At 44.1% G+C, this 27,733-nt stretch overlaps 1 protein-coding gene and 1 long non-coding RNA gene across 2 annotated transcripts; one reads left to right on the top strand and one right to left on the bottom strand.

Annotated features, from left to right (window-relative positions):
* Positions 1 to 619: 619 nt before the first annotated feature.
* PRSS23 (serine protease 23) lies at positions 620 to 6,638 on the top strand. Its single transcript, XM_015852394.3, has 2 exons — positions 620 to 977; positions 3,493 to 6,638. Exons 1-2 carry the CDS (start codon positions 961 to 963, stop codon positions 4,622 to 4,624), a joined length of 1,149 nt encoding a protein of 382 aa, XP_015707880.2. The 5' UTR covers positions 620 to 960; the 3' UTR covers positions 4,625 to 6,638.
* Positions 6,639 to 11,717: 5,079 nt separating this feature from the next.
* LOC146762864 (uncharacterized) lies at positions 11,718 to 20,507 on the bottom strand. The gene is made up of 2 exons (XR_014942264.1): positions 20,256 to 20,507; positions 11,718 to 12,252 (listed from the first exon to the last, which is right to left on the bottom strand). It is a non-coding gene; the product is annotated as an uncharacterized LOC146762864 (long non-coding RNA).
* Between the last annotated feature and the right edge of the window lie 7,226 nt (positions 20,508 to 27,733).

The raw sequence follows: 27,733 nt of genomic DNA, 5'->3' as shown, positions 1-27,733 counted from the left end.
TATAAGGATTCAAGCAGGATGAGCAATTAAAACCCATAAAAAGAATGTGTCTGACTATTAAAGCAAACTATCTGATGAGGCAACGGAGGTGACAGACCGCAGAGCTCCTGGACAAGGTGTTTCAGTGAGGGGGTAATCACATGGGATCACACAGGGCTGGGGGTGCATGGAGAAGTGATGTGCTGTATCAGGGACCTGAGGTGCCTGACGACATGAGGGGATCCCAAAGAGATCTGCAAAACTGGGGTGGCATTCAGACCACCTGAAGCTGAGGTGACCGCAGACCCTCAGCCACCATAGCACCACAACATTGGGTCTAAAACAAAACATAGAATTATTATTACGAACGAAACTAATACAAACAGTAGCACGAGGGTACAAAGGAGAGCGGCGGCGCCCCACTGGGGAAGCCTATGGGGGAAGCCTGTAAGGGAAGCTGGCCAGGTCCGTGCCGTGCCCCGGCCTCGCCCGCTAGGGCAGGAGGCGTCTGCGCCGCCGGGAGCGCTGCGGAGCGGCTGAGAGCTGCTCGGCGGCCCCGGGAACCACCTGCGGGAGGCGCCGCTCCGCCCCGCTCCGCCCCGCACGGAGAGCAACGCTGAGTGAGAACCGGCGGCCCCCCGAGCCCCGCGGAGGCGGCGGGTGGGATGGGAGCGGCTCCGTCGCCGCCACCACCACCAGCACCGCCTGCCTGAGCGGCTCCAGCAGACGTCGGGGGGAGCTGGTCGGTAACGGGTGCTCGCCGAGAGGGGGGACAAAAGAGAGGCGAGGAGGAGCGGGAGAACGGCGAACTTCGAGGACGGAGCTTCTCCGGGCGGTCACCTGGGAATATCGGGTCATTCATCCCGGTCCGGCGGTGTTCGCCCCTCCGTGCTCTGCGAGCGCATCTCTCGGGGTCACCCGATGGCAGCAGCTGGGCAGGGAGCCTGGTAGTGCTGATCCTGCGGTTGTGCGGCTCTTGGAATGGGAGAGACTGAGAGGTAGGTTTCTCTTTAAGTTTACGGTACTTAACCGCTTCTTTTGTAAAGAGAAAGGATATATCCTACGCTCTGATTTTTTGGCATCTTGTTATGAATAAGGCTCTATTTCGTTGCGACTACGGGTTGGTTTATTACCAGAGGAGACACGATTACAGAGGCGTATGTCAGTGCTATGGTCTGCGAGCGCTGCCTCGCACCTGCGGCCAGGTATAAACTCACAGCTGTGCTTTATTGCCGAGGGCTTTTATTAGCGTTTCAAACAACAGCAAAGGTCTTCGAAGGGTGAAGAAGGAGTTTTATCGCTCGTCTCTGTGATGCGATCAGCGGGGAGGGGTGGGGAGGCTCGGAGCCGTGAAGTGCGCTGAGTTCCACTGTAACGCAGCTCAGCGTTAAGGTCAGGTACAATCTTTCCGAAGCCCTTTCCTTAGGGGTACAGAGTTGTGCTGCAGCTCTTGCCTCGTTCTCTCCATTGGGTGGCTGCCCTCTGCTGTCTGAAACTGCCTTCCCAGTGCTGGAGTGCTGCGTGGTGAGCTGGGCAGGCTGCAGGTAACTCCTCGCCTTATGCTGGTGGATGAAGCTGTTGGATGCAATGATGGAGCACGGGGAATCTCTTTGCTTGTGCCAATACCCCACAGGATGCTTCCAGTTTTCTTCAGCCAGCTAAATTAACACAACGACTTTAAGATCTGAGGAGTGTGATTTAAATTGAGATTACATGGACTGGAAAAGCCTCAGATATCATTTAAGGGAGTTATTGTGGTGTGAAGCAGGTGACAGCAGACTGCATACGAATATGTACCCTTCATAGTGAGTTCTGCTAGCTGATGCACAGTGTCAGTGTGATTTGGTCTGTTGTGGGCAGCTGTCAGGGTCCTCATGGTCACAGATTAGGGCAGATATCAATTAACTAATGCTGGTTTATATTACCTTTGTAGGGATGGAGCAGTGACATGTGTCACTGTTACCTTCTTGTCTTTGTGTTTCCCTAATCGTTGTTACTCAGCAAATACAGTTGATATACATTAAGTGTTTCTTGTTATATCTCTTGGAGGCTGTCTAATTTGATAGCTTGTGAAACAGAGCCAGCATCCGGTATAAAGCTTTGCCATAGAAAAGAGCCAGTTTAGTGTTAGTCTTTGCAGAATCATTAAGATTGGAAAAGACCTCTAAGATCAGCTAGTCCAACCCCAGCCTGCTCTCCCCATGCCCACTGCCCACATCCCTCAGAGCTGCATGTCCATGATTCATGAACACCTGCAGGGACAGTGACCACAACCTTACTGTATGGCGTGTGCCAATATTCCCAACAACCCAGGCCCAATATTTGAGCTGAACACCTTTGGACTGTATTGTTCTGCTGTGTCTGAAGTCTTTTTCAGTGACCCTATAGGGCTGGAGTATTTCCTCTGTACAGCACTAGAGGAAAGGCCTTTTCTTTTTTGTTCTTAGATAGCTGTGGTTGTCTCCTGCCCGATTCGCTTTAGTTTGCTTGCTTGAGGTATTTCAGGAATGATCCTGCAGTTGTGATCAACGTAGCCCCAGCAGGGTTTAAATATGTGTAAGCTCAACATAATTGTGAAGTTTTGTTTGAATAATCTTTGTGTGAGGGAGATCCTGGCCGCCTTCTTGCCCAGGGCACGCTGCCTCCTGCTGCGATTCAGCTGTATGGCTAATTTTCAAGTAAACTGAAATTAACACGTTTTCTCAACACAATACTAGTGCACGCTGTTCTCTGCAGCCCAAGGCACTCTGCCTGGGGTTCATAAACACATTTACAGTCCCGTTTGCCCTGTGCTCAGAGGGGAGGTTGGTTTGCATCTCTAATTAATTAAGTTTGTGAAGGAATAAGTCAGTATGTTAACTAAAAAATCCCCCAGGAATTGCGGGCTTGCTTCATTAGCTGCCCTGGTGTAATTGTACCATCCTTTGTATGCTGACGGGAGAGCAAATGCTACACGGAACAGAAGCCTTCCTCTGCTGTGAGCTGTGAGGGGAAACGAGCTGCCTGTGCAGCACTCTGCAGCCCCCTTCTGTTACGGCAATCATTTCCCACCTGTCTGTTCCTGCTCTCAGCGTTGACGTCTCAGGCTGGAACAGCAAACTGTGTGAGGCGGCTGAAGAACCTCTCAGTGGAGTCATAGAGTAGGGTGGGAGCTTTTAGAGAATTTCAGAGTGCTGTAATCTAGTACACAGTAAGGACGTGTGCAGGGGTTACGATATCTGTATGTGGGGATTTATGCATAGTCTGAATTTTCTTGTGCTGCATAAAGGCAAATACTATGGCTCGTCACAGAAGTTAGGTGGCTCGACATGCTTAAGGGTTAAATGTTTCACATGCTTGTTTCAAGATATGAGTCAAAGTGAGAAGCTTGAAGAACTTCGTGGCGTTTTTGCTGCATTCAAATCATTTGGCCCTTATTTTATAATACTTGGTTAGCAAAGCATTGCTTAGCAAGGTAAATGAGTCTTGGAACAATTTGGAGTGAGTAACTGGGTTTTCTTTTGCTTTCCACAGAGCAGTGTTCAGAATGGCTGGCTTGACCACTCTAATCCTCCTTTTGTGTGCTGCTAAAGATGTGATGCCCTCCAGTCCTCACTGGAAGCCAACTTGGCCATCTTACAGAGTTCCCGTTATCCTGCCACAGTCTACCTTTAACTTGGACAAACCACAGTTCGATGCTGAAGCCAAACTGGAAGTGGCATCTCCGTGTGGCCCAGAGTGCCACAAAAGTTCTCCGCTTCCAACTTATGAAGAAGTGAAGAACTACCTGTCTTATGAAACTTTGTATGCTAATGGTAGCCTCACTGAAACCGAAGTGGGCATATATATTCTGAGCAGCAGTGGTGATGAGTCTCGAGGCAAATCTCGAACTAAGAGGCAGATCTATGGCTATGACAGCAGGTTTAGCATTTTTGGGAAGGACTTCTTGTTGAATTACCCATTCTCCACGTCTGTGAAGCTATCTACAGGTTGCACGGGGACACTAGTAGCTGAAAAGCATGTGCTTACTGCTGCTCATTGCATCCATGATGGCAAGAGTTATGTCAAAGGTGCTCAGAAACTGCGGGTGGGGTTCCTGAAGCCTAAAGTGAAAAATGGCAGCAAAGGGGCCAACATCACCAGCTCGGCAATGCCTGAGAAAATGAAATTCCAGTGGATCCGGGTGAAACGGACACATGTCCCCAAAGGATGGATCAAAGGCAATGCCAATGATATTGGCATGGATTATGACTATGCCCTGCTGGAGCTCAAGAAGCCTCATAAAAGAAAGTTTATGAAGATAGGCGTGAGCCCACCAGCAAGACACTTGCCTGGAGGGAGAATTCACTTTTCTGGCTATGACAACGATCGACCAGGAAACCTGGTGTACCGTTTCTGTGACGTCAAAGATGAAACGTACGACCTGTTGTACCAGCAATGTGATGCCCAGCCAGGTGCCAGTGGATCTGGGGTGTACGTGAGGATGTGGAAGAGGCAGAATCACAAATGGGAACGTAAAATTATTGGCATATTTTCAGGCCATCAGTGGGTGGACATGAATGGCACCCCGCAGGATTTCAATGTAGCTGTTCGCATCACACCCCTCAAATACGCACAGATCTGTTACTGGATCAAAGGCAACTATCTTGACTGCAGGGAAGGATAAGGATATTGAAACTCCTTGAAAGCACTTATTGACTGATTTTTAAATGAGGAGAGGCTAGGCTTTCGCTGCAATTGTATGTGATAGGGTTTTGTAACACCAGGATGTGATATATGGCTTTTCAAGCGAGCCACCTTGTTGTCGAGACAGAGGCTACGTGGTGCTATCATAGCAGCTAGAAACTGGGGAGTGAAGGGGCATCTTGTGGGTGGGGGAAGGAGCAGGTGGACTTGCTGGATTTACAGTTGAGCAACCGAAGATTAATTAGGGGTGGATCAATAAACAGAACAAACTCAGAACCATCTCCAAAGAATCCTATAAAAGGAGCACTGTTGACTATCTCATGCCTACAATGTTTGTTTTAATAAATCCTAGGATTAGTAGAAGTGCTTTGATCTGAACTTTTAAAAGAAAATATTTCTATGCTGTTGGGGGCTGAAGAGGGGTATTTAATGGTGTTTGCAACCCAAACATTACAGCTTTGTGTTCCTGCATGAGAAAGGGAGTGTGAAAAGGGCAAAGCATGCGCTGTGGGAGATGAATGCCGCACAAATAGCATGAAGGGTAAATAACCGCGTAACACTTGTAACCTTCTTTCAGCCTGAGTGATTCAAGACTTCATTAGTAACATAGTTAAGAAAAATGTATTTCAAACAGATAGACCTTGATGTTGCAAGGTCTTAACTGTGAAGATGGTGTTGGTCGTAGGAGCAGTGTCATTGCATCCTACTTTTGGAAATCATATCTGGGCTTATATCTTTATAGCAGTGGAGGCACAGCCTTACACCTGGCAGAATCCCTGTGAAAGCGTATGGGGACTGATACATGTTTTCTGTTATGTCTTAGATTTATTTTATTTTTTTAAGGAAAATCTCATGTCAGCAACTCAGAGGGGAAGCCTGTCTTTGCTCTTGGTGGCAATCTGAACTGTTGACTGTAAGGCAGACAAAGGATAGAGCAGGACAAGTGTTGTTCTGAATTTTCCACCCTTCTTGTTGAAGATTCATGCTGTTCTAATTAAAAATAAGCGTGGTAGAGGGACCTTAGGTTTGTGTCTCTCTTTTGTATCCCTTTCACATTGTACTTTGTAGAGCTCTTTGACTTCTGTTTCTTGTGTTGTTTGGGTCAGGGACTCCCCCTCCCCATCAGATCTTTGAGTTTCAATTAATTCTTGGCAAGTGCACTGTTCAGTAATTCTACAGCTGAAGTAGAGCCAAATTACAGGTTGCAATACGAACTAGTTATGAAGCGATGCTCTACTGTCTTTTGAAGATGTCAGCAACTTTTATTTTTACTATAGCAGAATTTTAGTTTAAAATGAGAAGTGCCTTGCATAGGTAAAATCAGTCCAGACAAACACTTGTGGCTTAGCAAACAGCACTGGGAGATCAGCGTGGTCTGTACAACTGCTGTTCCTCAGGTGGCTTGTGCCATTCAGCTGACACATGCTGCCATGACAATATTGTTTTCTTAAATAGGAAGATAGACGCTGGCTCCAGTTCCAGTCTCAATTCCATCCATCTCCCACTGTCTCCTAAAGCTCACCCAGTCGTCCTGGTGCTAGGTGTTATGGGGCAGAGCCATGTCTCTTGAGTGAGATGGCATAGCAGGGAAGGAATGACTCTGAGCAGAGCTTCCCTGTGCTGTACAAGGAAAATGTTAATTCAGCTAAGCCTTTCTTTCACTCTTCTAATTACTGAGGCATTTGTAAACATATGCCTGATGGTGCTTTCTGTTTGTGATGGCTTCAGCTCTAGCTCTGAAAGCCATTTCTTGCTAGAGCTGCCTATGATTATAACTTTTAGAGGTGTAGCATACAAAAAACATGGATCCTCATGGAGTTTGGTGCACTCAGATACAAGCAGTTACTAATGCTTAGAAGTATGAATAATCGCCTCATGTATCTGACGTCTTTTTCTCTGCCTTTTTATTTTAATTTCTTTACTCTATGGCTGTTATATGGAGCACTTTTGTTTGAATGTATCACAGTGAATAAAGAGAAGTTATGGAATTTCAATGCAGATATTCTTGTAGTTGTGCTATGCGTGGGTTTCCTTTTCAATCCTATTTTACGATTACTTATTTGTAAAGACATTCAAGCACTGGAAGTTGTATTAACATCCTCCATGATGTTTATTTTCTTGTAGTTTTTTTTCCCTCTCCACCTGTTACATAAATACTTTTGTTTTCAGCGAGCTTAATTACTACTGTATGTTTTGAGGAGTAATAATCAATCTTAGCTTTCGTGTGCTTGTTGTGGTTCCATAGCCAGCCATGACCTCAGATTAGTTAAAGCTGAAAATAATGTATTAGGCTAAAGAGACACATTGTTTTCATTAACTTCAGGGCCAATAAACCTTGGAGGAATTTGAACCAGTCAATATAAAGACATAAATCAGGTCCATCTCTTTGTTTCAGTTGATGGGGTAAGAAAAAATTTCCTTTGAAGCCGACTGGGAGTCACTGTTTTTAGAGGAACACCAGAGTGCAGAAATGTTCTAATTTGTGATTTGGGAATTGTTACCCATATGATTTCCTTACCTCTGGTTGTGGGCTTGAGTGCATTACTCCTGGTCTATTTCATGTATTTCCCATCTGCTGGGCCTATATTCTCGAATGCTTGCTTGGACTCTAGGCTGAGATCTTTAATTCTTTTGAGGTGTCTGGCAGAGTGGGGTTGTGCTGAAGGTCAATAAGCTGACACAGTAGGAGCAAGTTAGGGTTTTGGTCTTTTTACAGAGTTCTGAGGGAAGATGAGGAGTTGTGTCTCTGTACTGTATGCCCAATAAAAATAGTCCAGATTGTTACAGGAAAGGAAATAAAATCTTGGATAATGTAAGCAGAATTTTGGCTAAAACTCAGGACTGTTGCACTTGTGCCCATCTGGGCTTGTGGTCAGATCCAGGCTGGGTCACTGCTAAGCAGTTTTGAAAACTGTTCTCTTTGCCTTGATGATGTAAAGGGGGCTCTTCCAAGACCAGATGTTAAAATGGTGAGGAAGATAGTCACATAGCCAAAGCAGTTCATCGCGGAAACACATGGAACTAAATCATACACAGGCATGGCACTAGAAATGTAGTTGTCCAGTTTATCATCACTGTCACTAATCTGCAGAACTGAATTGAGTGCCTCTTAATGGTTGTACCTTCAGGCAGAGAAGCAGATAGGTATAGAGGGGCTGTTGCGGGTGTGAATGGGAAGGATTATAATCTTCCGTTCCTGAATCTTGATGAGACTGATGCAAGATAAATTCCGGTTATTGCAATATAACCCCCTCAGAGAGCAGTGCTGGAGGTGACAGCTAAAGGCTCGAGAAGGCACAGAACGTGCTGAGCTTCTCCAGAGCACAGCAGTGAACATGGTTCACTGGAGGCTGCAGAATATCATCATGTTCCTTTCTCAGAGGAAAGGTATTTTCCTTGCATCTGTAATTGTTTTGCAACCAAATTCCCAGGCCTGCCTGTTTAGAGGGCAGCCCTCATCTTAAAGATGCACGCTGAACTCCAAGCAAGTATAATACATGCTTGAAATTCTTTTCCGTGTTTCCACTTAATCTGCTATTTGTTAGCCGGGTTTGGTAGAGTGCCAGCTCGATGTGCACAGCCCTTCAGAGGGGAGGCTTTCAAAGAGTGGATCAACTATGACGGGTGGGTAGAAACTGCTCTGCTTTCTCATAGTGAAAAGGAAGCACAGAAGATTTGTAGTGAATCAGTTGCTGTGTGTATGTGCCGATACAGGGCTGTGTGCAGGTACTGGTTTTGTGTTTAATGGTGTTCATTTGCATTCCCTGTTCCACTAGGCATAGAATAATAACGCCCAAGCTGAACTATGTTAAGCCTCTTAAAGTGTGTGTATAAATGCTAATCTGTGTGACACTTACATGTGAAAGATGTAGTCTGTGACCTGTAGGCACACAGGAAAAGCATTAACGTCAGTGATGAGAGTTAGGAATTCCATATTTTCCTCTTTCTGGATGTTTTCTTTCCTGCCTGACGTGGTAGTAGTTTGGTAGTGTGTGGTTTGTGTCTGCTCTTAGAACTAGTTCGGGTTCTTACAGGTAAATGGCACTGGAAGAGGAACAACAACTGGAAGAGAAACATCTTAGCGCACCCTAAACATTATTATCAACACTGGTTATTCCCAAGGTAAAATACAGTGTTAGCACATGCCATGAAATCTGATGCCCATTAGCTGATGGTTGCTTGTTTGCGCTTTCTTCAGTCTTGAAAATTGCCATTCATACCCATGTGGTGAGGAGAGAACATTCTGCTGATGAGCCTGGCCATCTCCAATACAAAAAGTGTCATTGTAATATCTTAGAATGGTTTAAGTTGTAAGGGACCTTTAAGATCATGTAGTTCTGACCCCCTGCTATAAGCAGGGACACCTCCATCCAGCCCAGGCTGCTCACAGCCCTATCCAGCCTGGTCTTGAATGCTTCCAGGGGGGGTTATCCACAGCCTCCCTGGGCAACCATTGCCAGTGTCTCACTACCCTCACAGTAAAGAATTTCTTCCAAACTAACGATGCATGTTAGGTGTGTGCAGGCTGTCAGCTGTCAATTGCAGTGACAGCAATGGTAAGGTATGATACAATCGTCTATCTTATCCTACAGAATCTCCTATATATGTTTTATGCTGTGTTATCATAGATTTAGTGATTTTTCACAGCCTCCATAGGGAAAAAAAACCCTCTCTTTAGTGATGACTTGGATTTTTTTGGCATCTGCTATCAGCAATGCAGGTGTATTTACTACTGTGGGCAGCTCAGAAGAGGACAAAAATGTTCACCTCTGCAGATGTTCAGAAAGGCTACTATAAAATGAAGTGCCATTTATGAGCTGAATTTGAATTATCTATCTTTGCCGTCATATGGATGGGGATAGGTTTAAATGGGGTTGTTTAGCTGGTTTTAAGGCTGTGCTAGCTGGGTATCAGTTCCCATTGCTTCCATCTTTCTCCTTCTGTTCCTTAGAAAACTTCCCTTGATGGAAAAGAATGGCAGTCCTTAAAAATGAGATATAAAAAAGATGACGCCATGGCTACTCAATCACAGCCATCACATTTCTCTTGTCCATGATTTGCATTTTACTGACTTCCTGCAGTGTTGTTCACTCTGAATGGAGCACCTGTGGGCTTGTTTCAGTGTTGGTGGGGGGGTGAGCATGCAACAGGCACCAACACAATGAGCTGAATGTGGGATGCAGGGACTAGAGAAACAGGTGGGACCACTGGGGCTTTCTGTCTCCATGATGTCACAAAAGTTTCAGTCACTGAAGGAGCGTGGGGTGGAAGAAAATGTCACACTGGGCTCAGTGCTGCACCCTCCAATGCACGCTATTGTGTGCGGTGGGAGCGGATCCGTGTGCAAAGGGACTCACCAAAATGTCACCAGTGTGGGAGCACGGCTCAGCAGCCAGCACTCTGAGGGGTCTTTGTGGGCAATGAAAGAGCAAGGAAGGCTTTCCCAGCTCGTGTGGGTGGCGAGAGGCAACCTTTTGTGCTTGTGGGGGCATTCCAGATGTGTGGGTATCTCTGAAACACTTTCCTTAACTACAGAGTCAGACTGGGTGAACTTTGCAGGTGGAGGGCTGCAGCTTTGTTCAGTGAGTGAGCTCAGGGATGTTTTTAACTACCTTCTGGCCTTTCTTGATGAACTCCCAATATCTCCATCCAACGGGAAGTCATTCTTTAATAGATCCTAGCAGTGCAGAAAGGCAACCATATCCTGTACCAAAAGATAACATGGCCAGCAGGGCCAGGGAGGTGATCCTGTTCATGTGCTGAAACCTCACCTGGAGTACTGCATCCAGGTGTGGAGTCCTCAGCATAGGTGAGATGTGGACATGTTGGAGCATGTACAGAGGAGGGCCACAAAAATGATCCATGGGTTTTGTCTTTGCTCGACCCTACAAGATCTACAGAGGAGACTCCACTGCTGTCCAACTTCTGGCTCTGCACAGGACCACTTAAAATCCAAACCCAGTGTCTGAGCAGCATCTCAACTACTTGAGTTCTGGCAGCTTGGGGCTGTGCCCACTGCCCTGGGCAGTCTGTTCCATTCCCACTGCCCTCTGGTGAAGAACCTTTCCTTAACTCCTCTGACCCTTCACAGAATCAGGATCGTAGGGGTTGGAAGGGACCTCCATGGATCATGGAGTCCAACTCCCCTATCAAAGCAGGTTCCCTACACCAGGTCGCACAGGTAGGCACCCAGGCGAGTCTTGAATCATCTCCAGAGAAGGAGACTCCACAACCCCCCTGGGCAGCCTGTTCCAGTGCTCCGTCACCCTCACAGTAAAGAAGTTCTTGCACACATTTGTGCATAACTTCCTATGCTCCAGTTTCTGGCTGTTTCCCCTTGTCCTGTCTCCACAAACTCCTGAAAAGAGTCTCACCACTTTGCCCCCCACACCTCAGATATTTATAGAGCTGGATCAGGTCCCATCTCAGTCTTCTTTTCCCAAGGCTAGACAGATCCAGTTCACTCAGCCTTTCTTCATAGGAGAGATGCTCCCTTGCTTAACTCAGTTCCATTCCTGTGAAGTGTGTCTGCAGTTACCTGCACCAGGAAGTTGCAATTCCCAGTCTTTATCACAGAACCAGGCTTTCTGTCTCCTTGTTTGGACCTGAGCTTATTATGGCAGCGTGGTCCCCTTTTCAGTCAACAGTCATAGGGTTTGCATAACTGAATATTTTTATTGTATTTTTCAGTAATTGGATCCCTCAGTTCCTTCTGTGTGATATTTATTCTGCTGCTCCCCCTCAGCCTTTAGTCATCACTGAATTTCATCATTGTCCCCTCTTGCACAAATGAGTCTGGTAAATATATTTATTGAAGACTGGCTAGGAGTGATGCTTGAGAAGCTGCCTCCAACCTCCCTCCCCAACAGTTCCTCTTTCAGCACCTTTTGTTTTCACTCCAGCCAGACTCTCTTTTACTAACAATTCAATTCACTCTATGGCACCAATTCAATTGCTTTGCTGAAACCCAGTTAGATTCACTAAAAACAGTTATAAAAATTAAACCATTTCTTGAGCAATGCTAAGAATCTGCAATAAATTATGTACAAAATAACATATTTCATCACATTTACTTTAGTCTTTGGGTTTTTTTTTAATGCTTAACAGAAAGAAATACTTCAGTTAAGACTGCAGTATTGGGGCATGGCTTTTGGTTTACTATTATCAAAATAATTTGGGGCCTTATGGGACAAAACCTCAAAATTATCCAGAATGCAAGCTTAGCAAAAAAGTTGTGTATGTTCATTTTTGTTCAGCAGTAATCCAGACCATATGAACTGCATTGGTTTTCTTTCTTCCTATAGCTGATTGTTTAGAAGCTGATAAACCACAGATAAATCCTAAGGACGTAACTTTGCATTAATGTTTCTTAACATTCTCCATAGCTGCCTTATCTGGGCTGTTACTGATCCGAGCAGATGAAAGATCTTTAATGTTGTCATGATGATAAAACTCATTCTTTTGATGTCGGATAAAACACAATTTTGATGCAATTCCAAAGCCACGAGTCATAGGATCTCCTGTCACAGTATCTTCCACTTGAAAAGGCTGCGAGACACACAAAAATAGTGTTGCCGTCTTATACCTCCCAGTTTTGGCTCTTGCAATCTGGAAAGATTACAGAACCAGTCTGTGAGGTCAGTTTATGGAAGGCTTCAGTAGAAATCCTCTGTTTGGGATAGGAAATATTTTGCATATTTGGATGCAAGAGTTAAATCAGGAGTCACGGTTCTGAATGTCACTGGCATGAGGTCGCACAATCCCTTTATCTCAGCACTGCTGCTTGTGCGAGGGGCACATTTCCCTCCTCCTGACCTTACTTCTGTTGCATGTTGGAATGACCTGGCCTGAGCTGGGGGCTGGCCAGGAACCTGCTTTGTCCTTCCACAGGGCAGCAGGAGCAGCCTGGCCACTTCTGGCTGCCTGGCACTGAGCTGGACTGTTCTTTTCAACACCATCACAGTACCATAACCAAAGTCATATACCCACCTAACCTGAACAAATCCTATTCCCTCCAATTGACTAAGGTACTTCTATTGTTCCTTATTAGCTTACTAGGGTTTTGGTTTGCAATTCTCTATTAGCTGCTCCCAGCTGTCTGTAATGATGTCTTGAGAAACTGCAGTCTCTGGACTGTTGTGCAGTAAGACTTTGGCTTCCTTGCACCAAACTCTTGCCCCATCACTATGATGGCTTGCTGTTATGTGTATTAGTTTTCCAAAACCCTATTACTGACTCTGGAGGGATCATCCATATAAAATGAGGGAACCATGAGCCCCAACACCAGAATTGCTTTTGTGAAAGATCTGTGGGCTGAAGGTGAAATGGGAAGAGGCTGCAGGATTTAATTAATGATTAGATGTGCCCTTTGAATCTATTACATACAGAGGCCGCAAATGTTGCAACATGTAACCAAGTACCCCACTACTACATTATTTAATAGACCTGGAAACCAAATTTTGCAGCACCTGAGTTCTCCATGCATTTTTGTTGCAAGTCTTTCCATGCAGAGAGTGGTGATGCACTGGAACAGGTTGCCCAAAGAGGTTGTGGATGCCCCATCCCTAGAGGCATTCAAGGCCAGGCTGGATGTGGCTCCGGGCAGCCTTGTTGATGTGGCTTATTTCAGCCTGGTGGTTGGCTACCCTGCACATAGAAGGGGGGTTGAAACTAGATGATCATTGCGGTCCTTTTCAGCCCAGGCCATTCTATGATTCTATAAAGCTGTTTTGTGCATGATAAGTACGTGCTAAGTGTTCTTACCAAGGCAGAATATGTTATATTAAAAGGCATGTAGTGAGAAAGCATGGCTTGCTTTGATCTTAAGGCTTCTCCCCCTACTTGCCACTGAAGGTTTACGTTTGCTTTCATGCACCATATGCAATTTGTTTGGCTTTCAATAAAGCTGACAGACAGGACTAATAACAGCCATGATATCTCATCAGGAGATGCATTCCAGAAATATCTGTCTATCTGCACAGACTGTATAGGATCCTTGTCAATAAAATTTTTCTTTCTACACAGAAGTTTCATTAATCTGGAAGACTGCTTTCCTCATTACTATGGCTCACTTTCATGTGTACAGAGTTATTGAAGGTAACTACTGATTGTTTCTAAAGAAAAAAACCTTTCATACCTCTACTGCCTAGGTTTGCTTTTTGTTTATTAAAGTAGATTATTAAAATGTTGCTCTTTGTGGCAAAGGATGAGGCTACACTGCAGTGCTCAGGGACACTGAAGAAAGCACAAAATACACACCATGCTGTGTAGTTAAGGGGTTTTATCAATGAACATCAACCTTGAATTAAAAGCACTTCCTGAGAACAAAGGAATGGTTAAACTCAGGACCCTCAGATTCCAATCTCTGCCTTAATGAACAGAAATTCCTCTCCAGATTTTCCTGCCAAGTTTTATCTTGTCTGTTCCACTCCTCTTTCTTCTTCATCACTACCATCTGGAACTGGAAATGTTCCACTCTGTGTTGTCTAACTGGTTATCAGGGAGTTAATGAGTACCTGGGTAATACGGAAGGAGTCATGCTCCATCCTTCCCACACATCCTGTTCAGTCAGTGGGATTTCCCCCTCTCCTCAGCTTTATTTGTGATTCAGTAAAAATAGCTCAGCAAAGTTCCATGCAGTGTCGTGAATGGATTTTATTTTTAATCCAACTTTATGGTCTTTTCACAGAATCACTGATAAAGCTGCTACTAAACACCTCTGAAGTCCTTCATGCCCTCCAACCTCAAACAGTCTAACAAAACAGACCCATTACAAACTTTAGGCAAGAGATAAAGAAGATGAGCATTAGGAGCTTGGAAATAAAGCTGGTTCCTTCTCTTCTGGAGCATCAAACAATTTTTCAAAGGCCAATGGGCATGATCAAGTCCAGTCTTGAAAGGGAAGGAAGATAAGGACATGTTTAGATGTAGTCTGTTCTCAGGAAGGTGAGGATCAGAGATCACCCTTTTCAGAAACAAAATCATGGTTATTCATTCTTGTGTCAAGCCAGAGGACTAATATATACCAAAAAATGGGAATATCCACCAGATGCTGTGAGGTCTGGATACCAGCACAATGAAAACAAGACCTCGATCTCCAGAATTTATGGGTTTTATGCCTCGTGTGTATGTATTTTATGTCCAGTAGGGTCCAACTGCAAGACCACATCCAATCACAAGGCGATTCATGACATACAGCCCTTTGCTTTGACTGCTACATGTGCAAACACCAAGAGATCTTTCTAGAGAGGTCAAAGTTGCTAGGTGTCTATAAAGGAGCTGAATCAGGAGGTTGGAAGAGTGGGATTCTGCCAGGAGGCAGCTTGGCTTTCACAGTGAGCAGCTGATCTATAAGCCAATGAAAAGCCCATCCAGACAGAAAATAGACAGCATTACAGATTAAAATCTTGACATCACGGTACACAACTTTGGTTTGAACCCAACCTGAGCCCTTCTCCACCCCTGAAATATGTCAATGGGAAATATTCCTCCCCTCTCTGTGTGAAACAATTAGTCAAAGCTACAAGTTCCTTGGAGAACAATCAATACAAAGCATTCACAGTAAGGGCGAACTCTTTGAAGACTGTGGTTATTCCTACAGAAGAAACCTTTGTAGATCATATAAATATATAAAATACATACATACATACATACATATTTATTTATTTATTTATTTATTTATTTATTTATTTATTTTTGAGAGCCTGGGGATTAGTTAGCTTTTGGGCAGTCCTAAAAAAACAAGAGGAGAAATACTACTGCAAATCCCTGATCTAAACTAGTGCTTTAATCCTATGCAAAAATCTCTTTCAAACCCCTATTTTGACCCAGGAGTGGGTGATGTATCCAAGAATATGTCAGCAGAAAGCTAAACATCAGAACATCACTACCTTACAGCTTGAATTTGCTAGATAGAAGTGGATAGAAACCCCTTCCATTCCCTGAATGAAGGAGAAGAGTTGCTCTACCAAAAGAAAGAACATCAAGAAAAGGAAGAGAAAGGCAAAGTAATTCTTTCTTTGGGAAATCTAATGTTAATATGAAGAAAGAAAAGAGAAATTTATTAAAAAACTATTTAACCAGGTACTATAATCACAAAGAAATACTATAAACTATTATCACCCTATCGTACAATTTCATCCAACTGACAGAAGAGACTGACAACTCAAACACTCATAGGGATTTTTTACAGAATTTAAACAAATTCTCTGAAGCAAAGTAAGCTGGGATCTGGGTAGGTGTCATTTTAGATAGATTCGGTCTGGTTCAAAATTGAGATAAATTGGGGTTGAGGTTAAGTTTTCTATGATCAGACAAGTAGTTTAATTCAGAGTAAGAATTCTAATGTGGAAGAAATACTGAGAATTGGCCTTCTGGTGGTGTTTATGCTCTGTTGAGCACAAGAACTCAAACCATAGTGGCCTGTCTGGAAAATTTAGTTGTAACTGAAAGAAAAGCCAAAAACAAACTGCTTCTGACTTTATCCCAGGATGTAAGAATAATCCAGTGATCAGAGGTTAATCTGGAATTCAGACCTGGATTTATTTCTCCCATCTGTGTAACCGTGCACAGATTTGGAAGATGTTTAAATGTCAATCTCCTATGAAATAAAGAAAATTAAGTGTGGGCTTTAGTTTCTCTGGATGCAACTTGAACGGAGTAAATACAGATGTCTACAATGTGATAAACACTCCTTTGCAGTCAATGGAGAGAAGAAGCCATCTTGTCGGTCAGGATCCAAGTTTCCTTGGAGCTGACATTTAAAATAGGTCAGATGAGTCATTGCATAAAATTGTTTCTATTGTCACTCAAAGGAGTTGAGGGTCCCAGCTCAGCTACAGGAGAGCAAAACTTTCCTGTTTTGGAAAGGTGGCCGACAGATGAAACTTAAATTTGGAAGATACTCAGACACTGGTCTACCAGCATCAGTGCACTATAGATAGATTCAATGAGTCAGACTGCAACTTACTTTTCCTCTTAAAATGCAAAGGACTTTGAGTCAGATGTGAACTCCGGTTTAGGGGTTCTGCCCATCTTTGAGAATTGTTCCTATTATCTGGGATGCAATGAAAGTAATCAGTATGAGGGAAGAGTGGGAAATCAGAGGGAAACGCAAGCTGTAGCACCCCCTCTTCACAAAGCCCCACATCACTGGAGCCTGGGATGGGCCCCAGCACACTCTCTCCTTTCTTTTGCTACAAGACTGTGTTACAGGCCTCCAAACTAAGGAAATTTTAACAACAACAACAACAATGACAGTACAGAAAAAACTAAATAGAAATTGTCCCTGACTGGCTCAGTTCTTAGCTCTGCATAGTTTACATAATTTGCATCATTCCATTGTTCTCTGTAAGCACGCTTTTCCTTCCCACTCTCAGTGCCTCCCTCCCTCCCTCTGTCTGCAAGGCAAACTTGTTTCATGTGGTTGCAGCTCTGCGTGCATGGCCTGGCATCACAGCACCAGCTCTGGAAACCACCTTGAAGTCAGGAAAATGGAGTTTCCTATCTCCACATTTGGTATTGTTCTGATCCTCCATCCACATCAAACGCAAGCTGAAATAACCACATTCACCTAAAGGCATGTCTCCTTCCACCAAATCCTTTCTGTATTGGTTCAGGAACAGGAAAATTGCTTTGACCTTCAGAGAGGTTTTCCTGTTTCTCTGGCACCAATTTTAGGTGCTTGCCTCTATCCCAAATCCCTGGGATTTTTACAAGAAAGGCTCCATCACATCCTGCCTTGTTTCCTCCCAGCTGCTTTCTGTAGTGCTGAGCTACCAACCACTTTCTGCCTTCAAGTGTGAGCTTTCCTAAGCCTCGTAAGATATTACAGCATGAATCTCCAAGCAACAATATGTTCTGCTTTTTCCAGGCAGTTCCCAGCACCATTTCCAACCTCCATCGTTTCTTATCTTCTTACCTTCTCCTCACAGAGTTCAGGCATATGCTGTTGTTCTCCAGCACTGATGCCATACACTGTTTTAATATGCTGTGAAACACCCACATTGAAGAACTGGTGCAGGGATGTGCTGGACCACCAAGCCACATGGTGAAGAAATGCAACCCCAACCTTCAGAAAACTCAATATGAAAACCTATATGAAGAACTGCTCATGATGTTCTTCATAGGGTGGCAAGACATTTTGGAGAAATACCGAGCTATTTTTTTTACAGCTCCTAACAGATTTGAGGTTTTCGTGTGTAGAAAATCAAACATCTGATATGGGCAATAGTAACCTATTCACTTTCACATGCAAGACTCTTGGAATTCATTTAGCTGTTTTTCATTGATTTATATGGCTTTTCTCCAAACCAGCTCCCAGCAAAACTCCAAGCGTGCTCATAGTAGCTATTTTTTGATTTAAGCAATATCTCCCTTTGCTGTAACTTTCTTCTCTGGGAACTTCCTTCTCTTTTTTATACTACTGCTGTAATTCACCTCTTCTCACCTCTGAAACTCTAAGACATCTCCCATCTTGTTGGCTACCTTGCCTACAAGGAAGGAAGATGGCACAAGATGCTCTGGGACAGGCTGAACAGGGATCTGAAAGCAGAGCTGGAACAAAGGGAGTCAGAGCTGTCTGGACATGCTTGCCTGTAACAAGCCCACCAGAAGTTCTTTTGGATGCAAATTCAATAGAGCACGAACAAGAGCGCGTTGGGTGGCTTTGTCGTGTAGGCAGGTGATTGGCTTTCCACAATCTCTGTTGCTTCAGGTTCTTAATTTCACATTTTGCAGACTGTTAGTTTTCTGTCTTTTTCTTTTCCAGCAGTTTTGGGGAATTCTAGAAATTCACAGACCTACAGTTTTCCCTGCACTGGGTACCAGCAGGCCTGCCAGTTCCTTTGGCTTTTACAGCTGCTGGGTTTTTTTTTCTGCTTTTTCTTTCTTGCAAGTCTGACAAGAGTCTTAAAAGTCTGTTCTACTGTTATGCCCTTAGTAGCACTCGAATAAGTTTAGCATCACAGACAGTAATGGCAAAAAAGATTTATTTCATTATCTAGTTCATCCCTCTGCTGTTGCACAATTATTCCCCAGGGAGTACTTCAGGCTTCCATCCAAGAAGTTTTAATGCTTAGCTTCAATGTGAAAAGCAGCCCTGCAAGCGTGATAGCACAAGGCTCATTGTCTGCCTTTCAGCCATTTCAAAAATTAATTTGCCCAAAGTACAAATAAAAGGTTATTTTTTCCCCCCTTCCAACAGTCAGGCCCGTAAACATCAAAGCCAAGCTGGATTTCTTCTGGCTTTAACTTCATTAAGCAGAAAGAATCCTCCTCTGGAAATGAATTTGCAGCTGTGTTGATGGTTTGCAATCCAGAATTAAAAATCACCTCCCTTTCTTATAGCTCTGTTAGCACTTTAGAGAAGCCGGGAGGGGAAGATAAGGAAATTACACTGTAATTAACACAGGTAGTTATTTTTGAAGAGCGATCTTTACTGAGTAATATTTGTAGGTACCAGTATTTCAAGGAACTACATTTTTAACAGTGCTGAACTCTAATAGTAAATTTTCTGAAGAAATGACTCACAGTTCTTTCAGATCAGGCTTGAGTTGGACTCAGTGATCCTTACAGGTCTTTTCCACTTTGGGATATTCTATGATTCCATGTTACTTGTAAGCAGGAACTATGATTAACACAGCGCTGCAAGGAGACAGGTCTCTTTTCTTGAGTTACCGTGGGAGAAGCTACTTTACTTTGTCTTGATAAAGGGATACAAGGGAGCTGCAGGGACACAGGTAAACCCCTACAGCTTTTTTTTTGTTGTTAATATGCATGGTACAGCCATGCAGTCTGTCCTGAGGTATCATAGAATCATTGAATTGTTTGAGTTGGAAGGCAAAGTTAAAGGCCATCTAGTCCATCTCCCCTGCAATGAACAGTGATACCTACAGCTAGATCATGTTCCTCAGAGCCCTGTCCAGGTATGACCCACTCTCAAAGAGCTCAGGGAATGTTTTATAGGATTCTCACCCACACTCATGACTAGGCTGGTGTGAATATTAGCTCATGGCTGCTGAATGTGTTTTCAACAGCTCTGGACATGAGTAGTGACAAAACTCACCCAGCCAGAAATAGTAAAAATCACTGCAGATGCAACATATTTTTCACATCATAAAAATAGATTAATGTAGAGATAAATAAACACCATGTGGAGGCTTTCCCATTGCTTTGATCAAAGAATAGTCTCCTTATTGTTTAGCTTAAGCCCAAAGGTCTGTTATTCCTCTCACTTAACTGTCACATTAAGTTCAGTCTAAAATGCACTGAGCCTGGAAGGTCACCAGATTTCCCACTTTCCTTCTTTCCATCACTTGCCCCTTGCACCTTTTACTGCAGATTTAGATTTGCTCAGAGGGTTTTATCATAGAATTACCAAGACTGGATGGAAAGGACCTCCAAGTTCATCCAGTCCAACCATCCACCTACCACCAATATTGCCTACTAAACCATGTCCCTTAGTACAATAACTAAAAGTCTCTTGAACACCTCCAGGGATGGTGAATCAACCACATCCCTGGGCAGCCCATTCCAGCATCTGACCACTCTTGTGGAGAAGAAATTTTTCTTCACTAGTTAAGTGGGAAAAGAGGCCAATCCCCAACACTCACCTTGCCACGGCCTCCATTCAGGTAGTTGTGGAGGATAATAAGGTCTCTGTTGAGCCTCTTCTTCTCCAGACTGATTAGTCCCAATTCCCTCAGCTGCTCTTCATAAGATTTGTGCTCCAGGCCCCTCACAGCTCCATTGTGTTTCTCTAGATACTCACCAGGGTCTTGTAGCAAGTGGCTCAAAACAGAACACGGTACTCAAGGTGCAGCCTCACCTGAGCTGAGTACAGAGGGACAATCACATCCCTGCTCCTGCTGGCAACACAGTTTCTGATACTAGCCAGGATGCCACTGGCCTTCTTGGCCACCTGGGCACACTGCTGACTCATGTCAACCAGCACCCCCAGGTCTGTTTCTTCCCTAGAGTCTTCCTAACACTCTACCCCAAGCCTGTAGCGTTACCTGGGGTTGTTGTGGCCAAAGTGCAGGACCTGGCACTTGGTCTTGTTGAACTTCATCCCATTGGCCTCAGCTCAGTGATCCTGCCTGTCCAAATTGTACTACTGGGCCTTCCCACCCCCAGGCAGATTTACACTTCCTGCCAATTTGGCATCATCTGCAAACTTAGTGAGGGTGCACTCTATCCTCTTGTCCAAGTCGTCAATAAAGATGGCACATGTCAACATTAAGCAGGGCATGCTCCAGTACTGACCCCTGGAGAACATCAGTTGTGACTGGTCAACAGCTGGAGGTAACTCCATTCACTGCCAATGAAAGCCGAATGAAAATTATTCTGGGAAAGCCCCTGGTTATGACTTATCTTGCTGAATAAGGTGTCCAGTGTCTGCACCAGGAGCCCCGTGATGGGGCAGCTCAGAGATGTTCTCAGTTCCATGGTCCCTTTTGTTAGAGGTGTGATGTGGCCGGCTTGGGAGTTCTATCTGCACCTAGAACTGAATGACCTTCCAACTCAAGCCATTCTGTGACTCTATACTCCTTGGGAGACCCATGCTTACTTTGGTGGTGATTGCTCTGATTTGCAGGGTGGAAGAGGATTTGAATACAGTCTGTGACTGCTCCACCGACCAGCGCTATTCTCAAGCGGACATGCCTGGGGCTCCAATATATTGTTATGGAGCCCTTGTTGTATTAGGAACTGGCAAATTACCTATGCTTAGAGCTTTATTTGGTCTTCAGGGCTATAATTCTTTTTGTCAATACATGTACTTTAGGCAGTTCTGAATGCTGCTCTGGTGCAGAAGATGGGAACTCAAGGCTTAAGAAACAATTTTCTCTTAAAACAGTTTGTGCCCCTTGGAATGTACTCTCTCCTTCTGGTCTGATCGTTTGCAAAATGTTACTTAATAGAGACATAATGTAAAATCCCAGCTCCAGACGCACCCTACACTTGGTCCAAATATAATCAAAATCTGAGGCTGGAGCCACATGCCAGTTTTGCAACTGGCTGCCTGACAGCAGTTGAACTATAACCACGGAATCAATCAGCCCAGCACTCTGGGAGGTTGAAATCCAGGCCAGATTTTGAAATCTGGGACCTCTCTTTAGTAGTTTACAGCATACAAAAAGAAATTCAATAATAAGCCTGGTTTAGCTTCCATAAAACCTTCAGGTCAATAGAGAAGCATTTCCACATGTTCAGATCTGTCTGGTCCCAACACTCTCTGCAGTGAAATGCTTGCACAGCATGATGTGAGACGAATTGGTATTATATATATATATATATTTATTTTTTTTTGCATGGATTTTGAGCTAATCCCTCTTCTTCTCACTAATAAAGAAGAGAAATAAAAAGGAGGAGGTTTCCTGAGCAGCAGAGTAGCTCTATACAGCAACTACATGTGCTACAAACGACATTACTGAGAGTATCAACAAGCTGTTCCATTCTACCACTTCTCTTGAAGCAGTGGCTCCTTCCTCTCGCCTGGGACTTCCGAGACCTTTGTTCTGCAAATATTTTAGGACATCAGATTTCTTCTAAAACAAGAGTTACTACAGTTCATTCAACTCCTGTTGCTTTTAAATGTACAGCCAGTACTTTTACCAATGGCTGTCATTTTTGCCCTATTTTTCTTGTGCTGTCTTTTTTTTTTTTTATGATAGCTTATTTATAATGAAGAAAAGGTCTGTGAAACAGCTGCCAGCAAAGTGGTGGTAGCCAGATAACATCTGTACATCTGTACATTCAAGACAATATGCAAGGCAGCGCTATTACAAGTTTTTCTGGAGTTCAGAGGGTGCTTCATGCAGGAGTTGTTCTGTCGAAGTCTACATGTGCCCTTTTTATTAAAAGACAAAACTAAACAAGAAAAAGTTATTGGAACCAATTTTAATTAATTAATTAATAACTCAGTTTTTCTTTCCATGTCTACCTGTGCATCATTTGAAGAGAGCATCTATCTTTGAACATATTCTTTGTAAAAAGTAAAATGTTAAAGACTGAGAGCAATTCTATACAATGATATGGGCCATTATATCCTCATCCTACTGCTGGATATATTAGGTTATAAATGCCATAGCCAAAGGTTGGCAACTCTGCCTGCAGCAGGGGGTTGGAACTAGATGATCTTTGAGGTTCTTTCCAACCCAAACCATTCCGTGATTCTGTGGTTCTGTGATGCTACAACTCCCAGATCTGATTTGGAGAATGATTGTTAAGAATGTCCAGGTCTTTTTGTCTGAGCTGAGCTAGAAGAAGCCATGAAAGTGCATAGATGTGTGTATATGAATCTATTCAGTTTTTTTCTTACTTTGGATATCGTAGAGTCATAGAATCATAGAATAGTTTGGGTTGGAAGGGATCATGTAGTTCCAACCCCCTGCCATAGGCAGGGATACCTCCCTCTAGCCCATGTTGCTCACAGCCCCATCCAGCCTGGCCTTGAATGCTTCCAGGGAGGGGGCATTCACAGCCTCACTAGCAATATGACACACAACTTAGCGTGATGTAGCTCTGTATCTTTAACCTGATTATATCTATATTCAAACCTGAGCTTTACTTAACCCTTCCCTCCAGAATCTAAAATTAGATGCAGAATTGAGTTGGCTGACCTGAGAATGGAATCCCTCTTATCTGGAGAAAATGCAGATGTCTTCAAGGAGGTCTTGAATATCAGCTGTCTCCATTCAACTCACAGCAGAGAGACCTGTGCCCAGCTGCAATGCTAGCAGGAAGGCTACAAGCTGGAAAGGCTGATGTAGTGTACATAAAGAACTTTGAGATGTGTGTAATAGCCAACATAGCTCATGGGCTCCCCACATGTGCACTGGGTATATTCAGGAGCAGCAAAAGTGAGACAGCTCCATCAGGCCAGGTAGGGAGTGAAGAATGACCTTGGCATGGACAGGGCAGTGTCACAGGTGGGTCGAGACCAGGGACTGCATGTGTTGACCATCTGCCAGCCATTAGACTAGGCCAGGCCCAGGGACAAAGGAAGCATTTGTGTCTGGGTAGACAACTTAGTCAGGAGCAAGTGGAGATGGGGACAGAGACAGGACTGGGGACAAACATGCTTACCACATTGGTGCAGGGTGATCTGGGCAATAAGTAAAGCTTTTGGTTGTTCTCAGGTCCCTGACACTGGTTTGCTCATGACCAAGGCAGTGTGGTGGCAGGCTCTGCAGGAGGACGCTGCGAAAGGCAGTGGGTCTGGTCAAATAAATCTCTGCCTGACCTTTACCTGCTTGGCTTCTATGCCATTGAGCTCTGTTATCTTGACCTCAAGTCTCAAAAGCCTTGAGACAGAATCATCGAAAGTAATTTGGATTCTTACCACTGTCTTCAGTTTTTACTAAACCAGCCAGTTCCTGAGATGGGCTCTTCTCTGTCTCCTGGCTCTGCTGGCGAGTGTGCAGTACTTTCTACCCACCAGGAAGGCATCATCACGGAGAGGTCCAGGCTGGGTGTCAGCCAGAGCTGTCTGCTCATGTGTGACTGTAGGGAGCTCAATTATTAGAAATTAAAACCACACCATGGAGAGACGCAAACAGTGCTTGCTGCAAGTGCAATAGCATCTGGTAGCCAGAAGTCACTGTTCTGATTTCAGTCAATTAAGTCAAATTATCCCTCTTGGAACTTTTCTGGAATGAAAAATGACAAACGTGGCTTGTGACATAATGTTTTCATTGGGTTGAACCTGTGCCTGGTTGTGTTTGTCTCTTCCTGGCTTCAGGGAGGGCACGAGCAGCAGCGTCCCAGTCCCTGGGCTGCTGGGGCTCACTCTGTGCAGACCCTTGGCTGAGGAAAGTCCCCTCTCTGCCCTTGAGCTAGATGAGGGCAGGGAACTGGTTTTTTTAACAGGAAAAAAACCCTTGTCTGTATTTGTCATTCTTCATTAGCCTTATCTCAGCCCCTCTTTATCCTCCCTTGTTCCGTGTTGCCTGGCCACTGCAGCCCTTTTAATACTTCCTCTCTCGATAAAGATGTCTTGTTCAAAGTGTATTTATATCATCGGCTTCAACTGCCTTACTTGGCACTGTGACCCTTTGCAATCGGCTTGTTTGTTGTTTTCTTAATCTTAGTCTGAAGTGCAGGGTTATAAAAATATAATGGATATTTGGTGAGGCCCAGCCCTTTCAAGGAAACATTTCCAGGCTTTCATCTGTGCGTTCTCCTATCAGCCCTGTGGGATCACGTGAGGTCCATGGGGCTGCACGAGGGGGCAAGCACCACTTGGTGACTGACAGTTCTTTAGGAGGCTGAACTCCAGCAGCATCAGAGCAAAAAGCAGAGTGATCATCATCTTTTTACACTTCAGAGCACTATGGATTCTTTCACAGCAAAGCTGAGTGCTTTGGGTGTTTCTGATTATCAGCCTTGCTGCAGTGCTTGCAGCATCACATTTGGTTGGGCTACACGCTTCCCCTGCGCAATGCTTCTCATCCTCTCGGGCATTTAACTCTGAGGACCTCAGGGTTGATTTTTCCATCCCTTCCTGGCCTTTGTTGTGTAGATTAGATATTGAAGGGAAACTTCATGAAGCCCTTGATTTCCAGTATCACCCTGCAAAAATTTGTCAGTCCATGCAGCAGGAGGAAGCTCAGGCCACTTCTCTGATATATCAAGTGAGATTGAAAGGGCTGGTAGGAGAGTGTTTGTGTATGTTCGGTTTCTAAGTCTGAATTTCATGGAAACAGCATGATAGAAAGTGATTTTGTGTCAGAAATCTCAGTGTCTTTTGTTATAGCACAGTTCAAGGTAGGTAGCCCAAGCAGCCACTGCTAGTTCTGGCTTCACATCCTTGTGATCAGGATCCAAACTTCAGGCTCAGGTTTTAAGTGAGGATGCAGGGCATGGTAAGACATTTCTTGGGGTTTGAGACTAGTTGGTATTTTCCATGCGGAAACAGCTAGAAATTCTTCTGGTGCTTTACTTTGAGCTATGTTATTCATCACTGGAGTTTAATTCAGGGGTACTTTGAGAACCTGTGAAGAAATGCATGTGTAGAGGGAAAAGAGTGGTGCACGCTATGGAGTAACCTCTGTATGGAGTGGATGCACTTGGGATGTACCACTATTTAGACATAACTTGAGACTTGAGACTACTGACTACCAGTACACAAATGGCTTGTATTTTATCATCTAGGTGGGATTCAGTTAGACAATAAAACAAAGAAGTGAAGGTACGCACATAAGGACTGATTGTTTATGCTCCTGTTACAGTCAGTGGAGATCCAGCCAACAAAGACCACGTAATTTGGTTCACCCTCAAGGAGTCACCCTATAGTCGACCAATTTATTTCCAGACCATGTTAGTAGAGACTCCATCCTTACACACTATAACGAAATGTTATTTCTTAGTTCACATGCAGTCACCTACAAGTACATTCCTGAATCCCACACCGGTTTCTATTCTGGTGCACACCTTTGGTGCCTGTTCAGATATTTTATAAAGGAGTCAAAATTTCAAGCAGTAACATTATCTTTCATCAAAATCCACCAACTTGGATATATCTTTTGGGCACCTGAGTTTCAAAATCTTGGCCACTGTTTTTATTCTTGGATTTCACCCTCTAGACAGCTCAGTTTGTCTGGGTCTGGATGTGGAACAGAAACCTAACACCAAGATAGTTCTCCAAGCTCTGCTGGCTTCTCCATGAATACCTTCATGTGTGACTCACGCTCTTTGGCGTGGATAATTAGATTTCAAATGAAGTTTTGTAATTTTATTTCCAAATAAAGCTGAATGGAAAAATATTATTTATCTCTGCGCACCGTGCATTAAAAATACACTAACTTTCTTACAATAACAAAACTGTTTAATATCCTACATTAAGGAAAAGGCTTTTACCAGCCATTTTTAAGTCAAACAAATCTGAGTAACTTTCCCATTAGTAAAATATTTTCTCATTAGCCAAGGCAGGAGAATACTTCCTTGCTGTCCCTATGCAGTAAAGCTAGGCTTGTGCTATCTGAGAGGCTGTTTGGGATGCATCTCAGTGGAGATTATAAGGAGCTATAAAGCTTCTGACCTTTTAAACACTAAAGTGAAATGTGAAATGTCTCTTAAGTATTCACAACATTAAATCTCAGGCCACGTCTTTAAACTTATCTTTAATTAGACACCCGGGTAATATCACAGCAGAAATAACCCAGTGTGTCAGCACCAACGTAGCCTTCAGCAGCATACACAGACACTGTCTGGCTGCCCAGCTCCCTCCTGCACTTGCATTCCTCTTTCGTGCACTCACCTTCCCCACTGGTATCTAACACTTCACCCCAGGCTCCTGTGGAGGAATAGGGAAAATCATGAAGAAACTCATGATAAAAAAATATGAGCTTGGTAAAGCTGCAGCCAGCACAGTAAAAAGATTCATGCTTTGAGTGCACCCTATGTTTTCCAAATCAAGGTTGGAAAACATGGGGTTTTCTCACTGATCTTCATGAGTGCGCCCTGTTTTCATCCTAACCTCACAAGATCTGTGTGTCCTTAGGCAAACCATTTGCACACTTTCTGCATACAATCATAGAGTGGTTTGGGTTTGAAGGGATATAGAGCCCACCCAGTTCCAACTCCTGCCATGGGCTGATTGCCCCCACCAGCTCAAGCTGCCCAGGGCCCATCCAACCTGGTCTTGGGCACCTCCAGGGATGGGGCACCACAGCTTCTCTGGGCAACTGTGCCAGGGCATCACTGCCCTCTCTGTAAAGCTTTTCTTCCTAATATCTAACATAAATTTCCCCTCTTTTAGCTTATAAGCATTTCCCCTTGTCCTATCACTATCAGACTGTGTAAAAAGTTGTTCCCCTTCCCACTTATAAGCTCATTTGAGTACTGGAAGGCTGCAAGGAAATTTCCCCAGACCCGTCTCCAAGCTAAATGAGCACAATTTCTTCTTCAGCTATTGGTATCAATGGGGTTATCCTTTGTCCCTGCTCTGCCTCATCTGCACCAGGAAGGAGGAGGAACACAGCCTCAGCATCATATGAATGTGGTCATGCAACACTGGATCAGAACTTGCTTCAATTCCACCTGCCCCAAGTGCTGGGAAAAAACTTAATGTCTGCCCTAACCTCCTATG

The sequence above is a fragment of the Coturnix japonica genome, chromosome 1 (genome assembly GCF_054131305.1).
Source record: "Coturnix japonica strain WE chromosome 1, WE-NBRP24, whole genome shotgun sequence".
Taxonomy (NCBI): domain Eukaryota; kingdom Metazoa; phylum Chordata; class Aves; order Galliformes; family Phasianidae; genus Coturnix; species Coturnix japonica.
This window is presented reverse-complemented; position numbering and strand designations above follow the sequence as displayed.